At 40.6% G+C, this 16,644-nt stretch overlaps 1 protein-coding gene across 6 annotated transcripts in view; it reads left to right on the forward strand.

Moving 5' to 3' along the window:
* Positions 1-3,195: 3,195 nt before the first annotated feature.
* Positions 3,196-16,644, forward strand: part of cdk10 (cyclin dependent kinase 10) — a 65,948-nt gene continuing 52,499 nt past the window's right edge. The window contains exons 1-4 of one of the 6 annotated variants that reach the window (XM_088377801.1): positions 3,501-3,714; positions 4,192-4,273; positions 14,310-14,415; positions 15,122-15,194. In XM_088377801.1, coding sequence (XP_088233927.1) covers positions 14,329-14,415; positions 15,122-15,194 — 160 coding nt within the window. In that variant the 5' untranslated portion in view covers positions 3,501-3,714; positions 4,192-4,273; positions 14,310-14,328. Of the gene's footprint in view, positions 3,465-3,500; positions 3,715-4,191; positions 4,274-12,283; positions 14,016-14,309; positions 14,416-15,121; positions 15,195-16,644 lie in introns of those variants that run through there. The other 5 variants (XM_088377800.1, XM_088377798.1, XM_088377799.1 and 2 more) reach the window with 5 other exon arrangements.

Below are 16,644 nucleotides of genomic sequence, written 5' to 3' on the forward strand. Positions count from 1 at the left end.
TCTTTATGTTTTCACATCCCCAAAAATCTTTCTCAAGCTGTGAACTGAACTTTGAACTAGAACGTGTAGAAAATTAACTTTCTCAACACTGGATGAAATAATCTGGACTCGTATTAAAATGGATATAATACCACAACTAAATTTGAACCAAATTCTATATGATATGGATAAAACACCAATCCAAATGAGGACACTGTGAAATATACTAATAATTATGGGTAAATTTCACATACATACATGTAAATGGAGAAATAAAATACCATTCCTGAATTTGTTCAAAGCAGTTGCATTTTGCTTCTAGGTCACTGTTAAAGGATGTTAGGGTTGATAGATTAGTTTGATCCTATGATTATGTTGGAATGTAACCTGTAATAATTAACCTAGCTTGTCCTATCTTAACAAAGTAGTAGAACAAAGTGCTAAGATCCTTTGAACTGATTGACCAGCTGCAGAGGACGCAATCAAAGTTGTTCTGTTTACTCAACATCGTAAAACTCCCCCTGCTATGATTTGATCAGAGGCCAGGGGTTTCACCCCCATCCTGTCCACTCACACCCCCACCCTGTTTCTCTCAATAAAAATGCTCTTGCAAGAGGCCTGAGTCAGACCTCATTCGATCATCGCTGTATGCACAGCGACGAATGACTATCCACTTGCAAGTGCTTAAAAAGGGCATACTGTCTCTCGTGTGGTTCTTGCAATATAAGTGAGAGTGAGCACCACTCTAACAAAGGACACCCAGCCAACCTTTCCATCTGGGACCCAAGTGGGTTTTAATGTGGACATATGGGCATTGGTTTCATCTGGTTTTGTGCCTGGGTTCCACCAGGGGCACACCTGTGTTTAGCCCCCATGAGCTTACATGGGTTTCCGACTGGGTCTTATGTGGGTTCCAAATGGGCAATTTTATGTCTGAACCATCCAGGCACTCAAGCGTATTTGACTATTTGGGCTTGAACTGGGGATCTGGCGGATCCTTGTGTGGGTTCTCACTGGACAAATTATATGCTACCCATGTCGACCCCTTTTGTGCCCATTCAGGGCTCCAAGTGATTTTTGTGGCTTCGGTGTAGTCACATGTGTTAAGACAACGGCAATGCTGGTGACAGACGACTTGATCCAATTTGGAAAAGACTTTTATTAAACAAGGGTGCATGAAGAATCATGAGAAATAAAAGGAAAATGCAAAAGGCTAGACAGACCGATAAAAGGATGGCGTAAGGTAGGACTGCTCAATTAATTGAATTTCAATCATAATTACAATTTTGCTTCCGAGCAGCAGGTAAATAATTCGACACATTTTGTGGCACCGGCTGAAATTGAGCTTCCACTTCTTGAAAGACATCCACCACTGAACTCAACCACTACGCCCCGCGTGTGTGGAGAGTGGAGCTCCAGGCCATATCTAACAGACAGTACACGTTCAATGAACGAAAGCTCTGTGAACGGTTTTGTGAACGCAATAATTTTAGAACTAATAAAAGGTTTTGAACGGCGGTTTACTTTCGTTCAAGGATGCCAGGTTTTCTCTTCTTAGACTTCAAAATAAAACCCCATTAAACACACTGTAAACAATGCTTAAATAGGTGGGGGGAAAGGGATTTGGCAGGCCCGGTCACAAGCAGCCGCACGGCGCGATGATGACGCTCCATTTGATGAAAACTCATGTCGCGCGACGAGCAGCCCCACTTGCCCTTTCGTGTCAAACGGCAACGATGAGGATGATCCTGTGAGAGTGTTCAGGAATTTCAACAAAAATTACTCTTAATGACATTGTTTCTGTTTTAGTAATTTATTTGGGCTTTGCACCTCTACCTTTACACTCTCATATCCCGAATTCTAAACATTGTCTGGTTCTTTGGGCAAAAAAGAAATATTACATTCACAAAAAAAACAAAAAACAAAACGTTAGTTAAAGCAAATATAATTTTGTTTTGAACATTGAAAACTTCATTTGTATATGTTTCATTTCCAACCTTGGTCTGGCACCCACAGCAGATTGCACATTCTGGACCACAGTGATATTTTTGTTTCAATTAATTAAAGAAAAAGACTATTCAAGCAATTTACTCTTGTATTTACGATTGTACGGTGATACCACCTGATAAAATGCCACAGGGTAACAGCTCGAAGCAACTTTTTTTTGGATTGGGGAAGAAAAAAAATCTATAAACTTTTCATTTTTGGAACCATAAACCTAGTTCATAAAATATCAGTTATGAACTATGAACTGAACAAGTTCATTTTAAAATTTGTGAACTAAACTTTGAACTAAATTGTGGAGAAAATTATCTTTCCCAACACTGTTAACAGGAGAGTGTTTTTTAAACATGTTCAATAAATAGCATCCAAAACATGTTCAATAAATGCTGTTCCAATTTCAAAAACGTAATCGTGTAAATCGGGACTTCAAGATTGAGCAAAATAATTGTGATTATGATTTTTATCCATAATTGAGCAGCCCTACTGTAAGGAGTTACCTCAAGACAAACCATTCAAAAGAGTCACGTGGACTTACAGTGGCAAGAAGAAGAAGAAAAAACAATATCCATAAGCACATGGAACATACTACAGTCATCATTTAGTACATGAAAGAACTGAGCTTGAAAACGACAAGGCACATGGAAATAAGCAATGCAAACATTCTTCACCAGCACATAGCTGAAACTGCCCCTTTAATAGCTGCAGATTGGGAATAAGATGTGTTGCCCAGTTGTAACCCATGCCCACTTAGCCCATACACAAACCTTATTTCACCACAAGGGCTGCTCAATTAATCAAATTTTAATCATGATTATGATTTTGGCTCCAGGCGATCTCAAAATTCATATAAGCGACGAAAAATTATCTTTTGGTGTTTCTGTTCTGAGACGTGCATGCGCAACTCAACCGCTACACGCCCGCGTTTGTGGAGAGTGGAGATTCAGGCCATATTTAACAGAAGAGATTTTTTTTTTAAAAGAAAAAAAGTTCAATAAATACTGTTCAATAAATGTATTTTAATAATTTTTAAAAATTAACAGTACACGAAAGTATGAGAGGTAGATTTAAGACAAAATACCCAATTCCATAAAAAGAATACAGTGATTTTAACATTTGGATTAGGAAGTAATTGTGACTTGTGGAGGCACCACCAATCATTTTGCGTGTTTGCCTGAACACCGCCTAAGCACGTTACGTGTGCGAACGTGTTTTGACTTAGTGTATTTGCCATAGATAGCGATCCAAGTTGGCCGACATTTTGCACATGCGCGGTTCAGATCGCGCGTGGGTCACGGATCGTGTCTTCAAAGACTTGATAAAGGACTCGTTTCTGCCATTAATGTGAGGTGATTCCCTGTAACATCGCGCAGGTTTGGGTTGAACTCCATTCAGAATAATCACCTCTGGCTTGCTAAATATGTTGTTTGTGGCTCTATCTCTTGGAACTGATCGCCTTCTTCTTTGGGCTGCTCCCGTTAGAGGTCGCCACAGTAGATCAATAGTTTCCGCCTCACTCTGTTCTCTGTATTTTCCTCTCCCACACCAACCACCTGCATGTTCTCCCTCACCATATCCTTAAACTTGATATCCAGCCTCGTTTTTTATTTGATATTTCTTATGCAGTATTTCACTGTTTATCGCACGCGGGACGGGATAACCTATTCTTGACTGGCCAAAAAGTGTTGAAAGCTAGTTACAACATATTTATCGACTACACTTGATCATTTTGAGGTATTTGGGGACATGCATATGAAGGTTCCAAAAATTAGTTTATTGCGGAAGAAGATTTGTTCACTGTGGATCGCAAAACCTTGAATTGGGTTAGACGCAGTGGAGCCTGTCAAGACACGATAGTTCACCTTTATCTCCTAACTCAGTCGCCAACTCCTTGTATTTTATTTATGTTGTGCAGTCAGGGATTCTTTATTTATTGGGCCAAATCTCAGTCACAATATTCATGCTTAAAAAACAAGAACATTATAAGTTAACTTCACTATAATGTTGTATTTTGGTCCACAATTTAGGAAGCGCGCTATCCGCGCCCCACGGCAAAAGCCATAGCCATTCACCTCTTATCCAATTTACTCACTGCGTGCTCGTTTTATTTCTTAAGTTTTAGGAAAAGTCTAAGACACCGAAACAAAATTTAGACTTACACAGGTTGGTTGAGGTCAGTCACAATTCTTGTTAAGAAAGCTCTGTTTTCAGGATAGTACAATACAGCGCTGGGCCTTTCGTGCGACCATGCTCAAGAGCAGAAAGTCTCCATTCAGAAAAGGCAACGTTCAAGGTTCTTTTGTTGGCTTATATTCAGTTGCACATGCCAGTGTGTGCCGAGTTTAATGGGTGATGAGTCAGGTGGTGTGGCAAGTTCGCAGGAGAGTTTGATTCCATGGGAGTGGGTGCTGATTCGGTGAGAGCTGGTTCCTTGGGGGTGGGTGCTGATTATGGGCGATTTGGTGTGTGTGGGGGCTGTTGTTTTCCATCCCGTCTTTCGGCCTTGGCGCTCGCCTTTGGCCGGGTTCTTGGTTGTTTTCTTCCTGCTGCTCTTCCTCTGGCACCTCTACGGGTTTTATCTCCAAGTGTCCTTCCTGTAAACCATCCTTGCACATACGTCCACTTCGCCCACTGTTGCACACCGCCCATTCATCATTCTTTCAATTTTGTCAATTTGTACGGAATTATGTGAACTTTTGGCTGTGACATCATCAATTTGTTAATGTTCCCTGACTATGCAAAGTTCTGACTCACCACTTACCATGCATTTGTTTGTTTGTTCTTTTGACACTATCTTTTGACACATATCGTTTCATTGTTAGGCAAAACATTTCCCTCTGTCCAGAACGTTCAGTAGTAATCCAAAGCTGGCGTCTAGCATTAATCAAAACATAAGATACAATCAAGTACTGAACATTTTCAGATGGGAAGACCAGGAATCAGATTGATCACACACTCATCAATAAACGATTTAGGAACTCAGTGAATGATAGAAAACTACACAGGTCTGCAGACATTGGACACTATCTTTTGACACATATCGTTTCATTGTTAGGCAAAACATTTCCCTCTGTCCAGAACGTTCAGTAGTAATCCAAAGCTGGCGTCTAGCATTAATCAAAACATAAGATACAATCAAGTACTGAACATTTTCAGATGGGAAGACCAGGAATCAGATTGATCACACACTCATCAATAAACGATTTAGGAACTCAGTGAATGATAGAAAACTACACAGGTCTGCAGACATTGGACACTATCTTTTGACACATATCGTTTCATTGTTAGGCAAAACATTTCCCTCTGTCCAGAACGTTCAGTAGTAATCCAAAGCTGGCGTCTAGCATTAATCAAAACATAAGATACAATCAAGTACTGAACATTTTCAGATGGGAAGACCAGGAATCAGATTGATCACACACTCATCAATAAACGATTTAGGAACTCAGTGAATGATAGAAAACTACACAGGTCTGCAGACATTGGAAGTGACCACTATCTTGTATGTACAACGATTCAAGCTAAGATTGAAGAGACGACAAAAAGAAAGGAAACACACCAGAATCAAGTATGACATTGCAAAACTGAAGAACAAAAACATGTTAAAGACCTTCACTATCCGTCTAACAAACAGGTACCAAGTATGGAAGAGGAAGAGTGAGGAGGAGCAGGAGATCAAGAGGTAGAGAGTGACTTCCAAGTAATGGAGAGGGCATACATAGAAGGAGCGGAGGCATTATTGGGCACACCACGGAAAACGAAGCCATGGACCAGTGAGGGATCATGGAGCCTCATAGAGCAAAAAGAAGAAATAAGAAGATCCTGGGAACACATTCCGAAAGAATCAAGAAGCAGCTAAAAGAGAAGTATGCAGAGAAGAACAAAGTGAAGAGAAGTACAAACTGGATTCGGTTGAAGTCAAGTCAAGTCAAGTTTATTTGCATAGCCCTAAATCACAAACAGTCTCAAAGGGCTTCACATAGCCAAAATTGACAATTATTCTCAAAGCATCCCCTGATCTTAAGCTCCCAAAAGGGCAAGGAAAAACTAAAAAAAAACCCTGCCAGGGGAAAATGAGAAACCTTGAGAAGGGACCACAGATGGAAGGATCCCCCTTTCAGGATCACCAGGTTGTAATGGATGCAGAGAGGGCACAAGTAATACATAATATGAAAATCAATGAAAAAAATGGATGATGTCGGAGGTGCCCTCGATTGAAGATCAAGTTGGGAAATTGTGTAAAATGTATAAATAAAAACAAAATACAATGATTTGAAAATCCTTTTCAACCTATATTCAATTGAATACACTACAAAGACAACATATTTAATGCTCAAACTCATAAACTTAGAATTTCATGGCTGAAACAGGTGCATTGGAAGTTGGGAAAGGGCATGTTTACCACTTCGTTATATCATCTTTCCTTTTCATAACACTCAATAAACGTTTTAGAAGAGAGGAGACTAATTCTCTTAGCTTCTCATGTGGAATTCTTTCCCATTCTTGCTTGATGAACCACTTCCGTTGCTCAACAGTCTTCCCTTTCGTATTTTACGCTTCATAATGCGCCACACATTTTCAATGGGAGACAGGTCTGGACTGCAAGCGGGCCAGGGGAGAACCTGGACTCTTTTACTTCGAAGCCACTCTGTTGTAACACGTGCAGAATGTGGCTTGGCATTATCTTGCTGAAATAAGCAGCGCCGTTCATGAAAAAGACGTCGCTTGGATGTATGTACTTTTCAGCATTTATGTTCACAGAAATGTAAGTCACCCATGCCATGGGAACTAATGCACCCCCATACCATCACAGATGCTGGCTTTTGAACTTTGCGTTGATAACGTTGATGGTCCGCTTCCTCTTTGGTCCGGAGGACACGACACCCAGTGTTTCCAAAAACAATTTGAAAAGTGGACTCATCAGACCACAAAACACTTTTCCATTGTGCATCAGTCCATTTTACATGAGCTCGGTCGGGCCCAGAGAACCCGGCGGCGTTTCTGGGTGTTGTTCATAAACGGCTTTTGCTTTGCATGCTAGAGTTTTAACCAGCACTTACTGATGTAGTGACGAACTGTAATTACTGACAGTGGTTTTCTGAAGTTTTCCTGAGCCCATTTGGTGATATCCTTTACACACTCATGTCTGTTTTGAAGGCAGTGCCGTCTGAGGGATTGAAGGTCACGGTCATTCAGTCTTGGTTTCCGACCGTGGCGCTTACGTGCAGTGATTTCACCAGATTCTCTGAACCTTTTGATGATATTATGGATCGTAGATGTTGAAATCCCTAAATTCCTTACAATTTTGCTTTGAGAAATGTTCTTAAACTGTTCAACAATTTTCTAACGCAGTTTGGCCAAAGTGGTGAACCTCGCCCCATCCTTGCTTGTGAATGACTGAGCATGTTTGGGGAGGCTCCTTTTATAGCCAATCATGGTACCCACCTGTTCCCAATTAGCCTGATCACATGTGGGATGTTCCAAATAGGTGTTTGATGAGCTTTTCTCAGCTTTCTCTGTATTTTTTGCCACCTTTCCCAACTTCTACTGGACATGTTGCAGCCATGAAATTCTAAGTTAATTATTATTTGGCAAAAGAAGAAGAACAGTTCAAGAGGGAGAAAATGGAATTAGATGGAAGCTGACATCAAGACTTGATTATTTGGACTTTGCAGATGATATATACAGGACTGTCTCAGAAAAGTTCTTTATTTTCTGTTATGCAATTAAAAAAACAAAAATGACATACAGTGGGGGAAATAAGTATTTGACTCCTTGCTGATTTTGCAGGTTTGCCCACTTGCAAAGAATGCAACGATCTATAATTTTAATCACATGTACATTCTAACAGTGAAAGACGGAATCCCAAAGAAAATTCCAGAAAATCACATCATATGAATTTATAAAAAATGATAACCGTCTGATGAGGACAAACAAGTATTTGAACCCCTGGACAAACAGCATGTTAATATTTTGTAGAAAAGCCATTATTGGCCAGCACAGATGTCAAACGTTTTTTATAGTTGGTGACAAGCTTTGTGCACATTTCGGCAGGGATGTTGGCCCACTCCTCCCTGCAGACAGCCTTCAAATCATTCAGGTTCCGAGGTTGTCGCCTGGCAACTCAAATTTTAAGGTCCCTTCAAAGATTTTCAATTGGATTCAGGTCTGGAGATTGGCTAGGCCACTCCAGAACCTTGATGTGCTTCTTCTTCAGCCACTTTTGTTGCTTTGGCGGTGTGCTTAGGATCGTTGTCGTGCTGAAACATCCATCCTCGACCCATCTTCAGCTCTCTCACTGAGGGAAGGATATGTTGGTCCAGAATTCTACGATACATGGCCCCGTCCATCCTCTCCTCAATACGATGGAGTTGTCCCGTCCCCTTGGCTGAAAAGCACCCCCAAAGCATGATGTTGCCACCACCATGCTTGACGGTGGGGATGACCTTTTTCCAGGCCTCTTCTGAGTCGTCCAGGTGCTGAATGGAGAACGTCATGCGGGCCTGTACATGTTTCTTCTTGAGCAGGGGGACCTTGCGTGCGCGGCAGGATTTCAATCCATGACGGCGTAGTGTGTTACCAACCGTTACTTTTGTAACTGTGGTCCCAGCTGCCTTCAGTTGATTCATCAGTTCCCCCCTTGTGGTTTTGGGATGATTCCTCACCATTCGCATGATCAGGGAGACCCCACGAGGTGAGCTCTTGTGTGGAGGCCCAGACCGAGGGAGGTTGGCGGTGGTGTGGTGCTTCTTCCATTTCCTGATAACTGCACCGACAGTTGATCTTTTCTCTCCAAGTTGCTTTCCAATTCTCTTGTAGCCCATCCCAGCCTTGTGCAGATCAACAATCTTGTCCCTGATGTCCGTAGAAAGCTCTTTAGTCTTGCCCATGGTGGTGATGTTGGATGCTGGTTGTTTGGGTGTTGACAGGTGTCTTTTATACAGGTAACAAGGTGAGGCAGGTGTATTTGATGTAGATAATTGGTTGGGATTGCGGCTGTGTCTTAAAGAAAGACTAACTGGCTTGTAGGAGCCAGAATACTTGCTGTTTGTCCAGGGGTTCAAATACTTGTTTTTTCTCATCAGACGGTTACCAATTTTTATAAATTCATATGATGTGAATTTCTGCAATTCTCTTTGGGATTCTGTCTCTCACTGTTAGAATGTACATATGATTAAAATAGTAGATCGTTGCATTCTTTGTAAGTGGGCAAACCTGCAAAATCAGCAAGGGGTCAAATACTTATTTCCCCCACTGTACATTCTGGATTCATTACAAGTCATCTGAAATATTTTAAGCCTTTTAATATTTCAATATTGCTGATTATGTCTTACAACTGTCAAGTGGCATGGTGGTACAAGATATTGGGTATTGAATTGGGCCCAGGCACATTGGATATCCCAAAACATGTAGTAGTTCCAAAATTTCACCAGGAGATGGTGTTAAAGCTTGACATAGGGGTGACCTGATGGAAACTAACAAATCTAATAAATTAAATTGTTAGCAATTGGGAGGACAGGACCTGTTCAAACACGTAGCAACGCACAATTTTGAAATATGAGTTTGCTATGCCATAATTTTAAGATGTAACAGCTTGAGCAATATCAATATAAATGTTAAAGTTAGAAGAACCCATTATTATGGCTAAGTATGATTATGTGTGAAGATTGATCTTTAGTAGACAAAATATATGATTTTAATGTTGCAATGTTTTATCCAACCTGTATTTAACATTGTTGTTTCATCGATACATGAATGTATTAAGTTGTGTGGAGACAAAAGATGTTGTTTGTTACACTATTGGAATCGACCAGATATTCACCTAGATATTTTTATGACCTGCTGCAGGGATTCTGACCTTTCACCTAGATATTCCTATGACCTGGTGCTGGGATTCTGACCTTTCATCTAGATATTCTTATGACCTGGTGCAGGGATTTTGACCTTGATCAATGAGCTAATGCCAGAAGCCTATAAATATGTTGTCCTGACACAGAGCGAGGTGCTTCTTCCTAGTCAGGGTAATGGCCGTGACACTGCCCGGACGGAGTAAAGAACGCCGTTTAGACGAAGATGGATTTTTCATTCTTTTTGAGATTGAACCAAAATCTACTAAAATGAATTTCCAGAGTCTTCGAATTGGACTTTGTCAAATTTTAAGCTTTGAATTGGACTTTGTCAAATTTTAAGCTTCGAGGAAGGCAGAAGAGACAGCCGCTTCGGGCAGAAAGGGGAAGACGCCAATGTTACGGCTTTGGCTAAGCTCCTCATGGCCAGACCTTTCCTCTTTTTTAAACAGAATTCAAATTATGGAACAAAGGAGAGCCGATCACTCGACTTGTTCAACCAAATAGGATTTTAGACCTTTAGTCTCCTCTTTTGTTCTGAGTGGGTGAGTGTTGTTTTTTTCGACTTGTAATTCCTTTTGTTGCTTATTCATTAAATCTCTTCTTAATCCTTAATTCGGTTATCGATTATTTTGTATTAACTATGTTGAGCATGGTTTTATATGCAGCAATTAAAACTTTTAAATTTCTTCATTTCCCTATCATAGTCATTCTTTAAATCCGTTCAATTCTTTTGAAAGTGAAGACAGCTTTAATCCTTAACATCAGGAATTGTCAGATCTGGTTCGAAGTAGTTATTTTGAGCTCAGTTAGGTCGAGTGCGGTCTAGTAAATCAACGAATTCCTGAGGTCTTAACAAAGACATCTTAAAATATCCGTAACATAACAAAAGCCTCAAATCATCGAAAGGAGCCATCATTATGGCGTGGTTATTGTGACGATGTGTCTCAAATTTAAGTTACTCAGCACGAGCGTCGTTTGACTTCAGAGGGATTGGCGTCATAAAGAGATTATATTGATTCTTTTAGAATTAATTTAACTCAGGTGGTCAGAGACGGGCGAGTCCCTTCACCCCAGCTTATCGAACCCTTTAATGGGAAACCGGTCACTTTAATAAAAAGTGCAGGTTTGACAAGCTTAAGAAAACTCAAAAATCCAATCCCAAAATGTTAGAATATTACCTCAGACCAAGTAAAAAAAAAAGATTTATAACAGCAAAACAAAATCAAATATTTGAAAATGTCCATTAGTGCACTCAGTACTTGGTTGGGAATCCTTTTGCACGGATTACTGCATCATTGCGGCGTGGCATGGAGCTAATCAGCCTGTGGCATTGCTGAGGTGTTATGGATGCCCAGGATGCTTCAATAGCAGCCTTTCGCTCATTTGCATTGTTGGGTCTGGTGTCTTTCAGCTTCTTCTTCAAAATACCCCACAAATTCTCTATGGGGTTCAGGTCAGGAGAATGGGCAGGCCAATCGAGGACAGTAATGCCATGATCAGTACACCATTTACTGGTGGTTTTGGCACTGTGGGCAGGTGCCAGATCATGCTGGAAAATGAAAATCATCATCTCCATAGAGCTCTTCAGCAGACGGAGGCATGTAGTGCTCTAAAATCTGCATTTACTCTGGACTTGATGAAACACAGTGGACCAACACCAGCAGCTGACATGGCTCCCCAAACCATCGCTGACTGTGGGAACTTCACACTCGATTTCAAGCAACTTGGATTTTGCTCCTCTCCAGCCTTTCTCCAGACTCTGGCGCCTTGACTTCCAAATGAAATACAAAACTTGCTTTTGTCTAAAAAGAGGACTTTGGACCACTCTGCAACTGTCCAGTGCTTCTTTTCCATAGCCCAAGTCAGACGCTACTTCCGTTGTCTGGAGTTCAGAAGTGGCTTGACCATGGGAATACGGCTATTGTAGCCCATTTCCCGCACACGTCTGTGAACAGTGGCTTTTGATACCTGGACTCCAGCTTCAGTCCACTGTCTTTGAAGCTCCCCCAAATTCTGGAAGCGACTCTTCTTCACAATGCTGTTAAGGGTGCGCTCATCTCTCTTGGTTGTGCAGTGTTTCCTGCCACATTTCCCCCTTCCAACATACTTTTTGTGGATGTGCTTTGAAACTGCACTCTATGAACAGCTTGCTCTTTGAGAAATTTCTTTTTGTGTCTTACCCTCCTGATGGAGGGTGTCAATGATGGTCCTCTGGACAGCAGTCAGATCAGCAGTCTTCCCCATGCTTGTGATTTAGTTTACTGAACCAAGCTGAGTGTTTTTCAAGGCTCAGGAAACCCTTGCAGGTGTTCCGAGTTAGACGATTCAAATGATTAGTTGAATACCCTACTAGTATACTTTTTCATGATATTCTAATATTTTGAGATAGGCTATTTGAGTTTTCTTGAGCTGAATGCCATAATCAGCAATATTAAAATAATAAAAGGCTTGCAATATTTCAGTTGATTTGTAATGAATCCAGAATGTATGACATTTTGGTTTTTTTAATTGCATTGCAGAAAATAAAGAACTTAATCACAATATTCAGTTTCTCCTCTACAAAACATCATATGCAGAATAAAACAACCCAAATGCATGCAGAAGCCAAGCGAGTAGGACTCAAGATCAATACACAAAAGACGACAACAATTAGGATAAATGCAAAAAAAACAGGAACGAATCAAGATCAATGAGCAAGGTATTGAGGATGTAGACCAGTTCACTTACTTAGGAGCAATAGTATGTAAAGAGGGAGGCGGTATGAAAGATCTAAAGAATAGGCTGTCAAAAGCAATAGGTGTATTTATCAAACTTAAAAAGACCTGGAGCTCCAATGACATCTCAAGAAGAACCAAGCTAAAGCTTTATAAGACGCTAGTAGTGCCAGTACTGCTGTATGGATGTGAACCGTGGAAAATGAATAAAGGGGACAGCAAGGCAATTGATGTGTTCCACAACCGATGCCTACGAAGAATACTCCGCAGACATTGGCAAGACCACATCAGCAATAATGACCTACTAGAAAGAGCTGAAATGGAGCCATTGCAAGTTAGGATGCGTGGATGGAAAATGATTGGACACATACTACGGCAGGACCACAACAACGACTGCAATACACCTATGACCTGGGCACCAGAAGGAAAAAGAAGGAAAAGAAGACCGCCTGGAGGCGTACTGTCGAGAAAGAAAGGAAAGAAGCAGGATGGAAGTCATGGTCCGAAGCGAGGACTGCAGCAGCTGACCGTGACAAGTGGAAGCGCTCTGTGAAGGCCTTATGTGCCACAAGGCACGAAGTGGAATAGATAAGCCTTTTACCAGTCACCAACATACACACACATGACTCGTTCTGAGAGGCTTATGTAAGCTGAATTGTTCATACATTATTTAGCCAATTGGCAAAGGTTCCATGTATGGGGTACCTCCTCTGCAACCTATCCGAAAAGGAGGACATTTCAACGATGGAAGTCCGGTCCTCCCAATCTTTCTAACAAGCCAATCTCGGGGCGTTGTGACGCAGTCCGGGCCGAGCCTCCTGGCTGAGCCGCGAACTAGCTGACACTTTTGTGTTTGTTAGTTTCGATCTTTATAAACTAGGTTCAGTGACTTCAGCGTAAATGTTAGTCAAATGAACCCTTACCAATTTCAATTGAATATATAAAGACGTGTCAATAATTCAACTAACATAAAGCCTCTTGGAATGCGTCATGTTTGCGTATGTTGGGGCCTGGTGAAAGGAAATCAATGTAACCGGGCACTTCAGCTGCAGAGAGGCTCCTCATTTCTTGCTCTTAAATCAGCTGCGGAGAGTTTAATTCTTGTGATATGTCAAAGTCGTGACAAATACTCTTAAATCAGCTATGGAGAGTCTAATCCTTGTGATATGTCAAAGTCGTGATGAATAGAGATGTCCATGTAAATTTTGGTGCCAGTTGATACTTGTTTTTGGACATTTGAAGCGATTGTCTGTACAATGATTTCCAATGGGGAAATTGTGAATGCTTTCTTCTGGCATCAACCTAGACATCAATCAATCAATCAATCAATCAATCAATCAATCAATCAATCAAGCAAGCAAGCAAGCAAGCAAGCAAGCAAGCAAGCAAGCAAGCAAGCAAGCAAGCAAGCAAGCAAGCAAGCAAACAAGCAAGCAATCAGAAGGGTGCATGTCCCTATTCCTCATTAAATGTGGGTGTTTTTTAAAGGCATTCATTGTTTCATTAGTTCTTCAAAATGAATGGATAAAATAGAAAGTGCTAACTTTTCTTCATTTTCCTGATAAAAAAATTGCATAAACTTAGATAGTTACTGTAAAAGGAACCACCCTCACTTTACCATCCCTTTAACATATTGACATACTGACACTGTTTTGTACTTGCGTATATTCCAGCTCTTGCCAGTGACATTGTTGTCACATCCCTTGCAAAGGTGGTGACGCTGTTAAAATGCTGAAATATAAGTATTTTTGCTTTCTTTCTTTAGATCTATCTGTTATTTACCAATGGACGTCGCAGGAGAGGAACAACTGGGACTGATAAGGCTCAAATCGATGAAGAAAAAAGTTTTCACCGTGCCCAAAATTGATAGAGTAAGAATGAGGGTATTACGAACATTAGGAGTATTCTAATAAAAGTAATATTTCACAGATCTAGCATAGTATTGAGCTGTAATTTTGTGACTCCATGCTGGGTTAATTATTTTGCCATGACCAGCAACACGCCACCTTGCGGTTTGCCGTGAATCACGCAAAAACTGCAAGTACAAATCCTGTGCCTGGTAAAGTGGGTTCACTCGTGGCGTAGTCGGTAGAGCCATTCACCTCGAGGTGCTAGTTTATTCGTTCGAATAATGGATTAAAATACATCTTGGTACTGTTTTGTTAGAGATTTTTTTTTTATATAAAAAAGATGTTTACGATACAATTTGATACATCTTTAGTGCTTACACAACCACTGCCACATTTTTATTAACAGTCGAAAAAATATTGATTTTACTATTGGCAAGGGTAGTTTTTCAGTTATTAATCATCCAATGGTACTTTTGATTTACATTGCCTTTCTCTTTAAATTAACACTAGCAGGAGTTGTGGATATGCCAAAATAACCACTGCCATGTTTTTTTCTAAACAGTCAAAAACATTTTGGTTTTACCATTGGCAAGGATAGTTTTTAAGTTAGTTATTACTCATCCAATGGTACTCTTACATTGCTTCAAATGTTTTTTTGTTTTTATTTCAGTTATTGACATTGTATTCTGTTTTATGTTAAGTACACAAACTTTCTTCTCACCCCCAGTTTGGAAAGTGCAGAAGTGTCCGGGGCTTTGAAAAGCTCAACCGAATAGGGGAAGGAACCTATGGCATCGTTTGTAAGTCAAGTACCGTATTTTTCGGACTATAAGTCGCACCGGAGTACAAGTCGCATCAGCCATATGCACAATAAAGGGGGAAAAACATATATAAGTCGCACCGGAGTATGAGTCGCACTTTTGGGGGAACACACGAATTCGATGCACAATTTGTCTTCGCGGGCCATATAAAATGATGTGGCGGGCCGTATCTGGCCCCCTGGCCTTGAGTTTGACACCTGTACATTAAATCCATCAATCGTCCTTTATGTAAACAATGCCGCTTGTGCGCCGCTCACATCGGACTCGTCGTCACTTGTAGTTCAAATTATTCCACAGTCCCATATGACTAGGTATAAACTATATATCAAATAACAATAATATAAACAACAATTTTATCGAACCATCCGTGTCACTCCAAATCATTAAATCCCTTGGAATCTTCGTCCTTTGTGTAAACACCGGCGCTTCTAACCCCGGAAGTGTGTGCGGTGCGCCACTGACGTCAGTTGCAGTTCAACTTATTCCACAGGCCCATATAACTACCGTATTGTTCGGACTAAAAGTCGCTCTGGAATATGCGTCGCATCAGCCATAAAATGCACAATAAAGTGAAAAACAAACAAAAGTCGGAGTATAAGTCGCATTTTAGGGGAAATTTATTCGACACATATCCAACACCAAGAACAGACATGAACGAGCAACAACAGGCTAAACGATACGGTATGCTAACGTGACATAAACACAAATGAAGATCTGAGAACGGGCCTGACGTAACATTAACAGTTATCCAAATAACTATAACATAAATAACACCTTTATCAAACCATCTGTGTCACTATTATTTTTTAAATCAGGGGTGTCAAACTCATTTTTTTCGCGGGCCGTATTGTCGTCATAGCTTCTTTCGGATGGCCGTTATGATATGTATGACCACCTCATATTATATACAGTAAAAGCTACAAAACAAACTGACAAATAACTCGTTTTCAAATCCGACGAGTAAAAACTGGTCAAATATTTAAAAAAACTGATTTTTATTCAAATTGAAGACAATTTGCTATTCTAGTAATGACACACGAATTCCATGCACAATTTTTCTTCGCGGGCCATATAAAATGATGTGTCGGGCCGTATCTGGCCCCCTGGCTTTGAGTTTGACACCTGTGCATTAAATCCATTGATCATCCTTTGTGTAAACAATGCCGCGTGTGCGCCGCGCCGCCGGACTCGTCGTCAGTTGCAGTTCAAATTATTTCACAGTCCCATATAACGATATATAAATTATATATCAAATAACTATTATATAAACAACAATATTATCAAACCATCTATGTCACTCCAAATCATTAGATCTATCGATCTAATTCTAGTTCTTTATGTAATCAAAGCGAGCGCCTGGTGAACGGGCCTTCGCCCATGGGGCCTAGCCAGTCACAGCCCAAAAAGAAAACGTGGATCCCGTTTTCCC

The sequence above is a fragment of the Syngnathus floridae genome, chromosome 6, assembly GCF_059516105.1.
Source record: "Syngnathus floridae isolate MCC-2025c chromosome 6, RoL_Sflo_1.0, whole genome shotgun sequence".
In the NCBI taxonomy this organism is placed as follows: Eukaryota; Metazoa; Chordata; class Actinopteri; order Syngnathiformes; family Syngnathidae; genus Syngnathus; species Syngnathus floridae.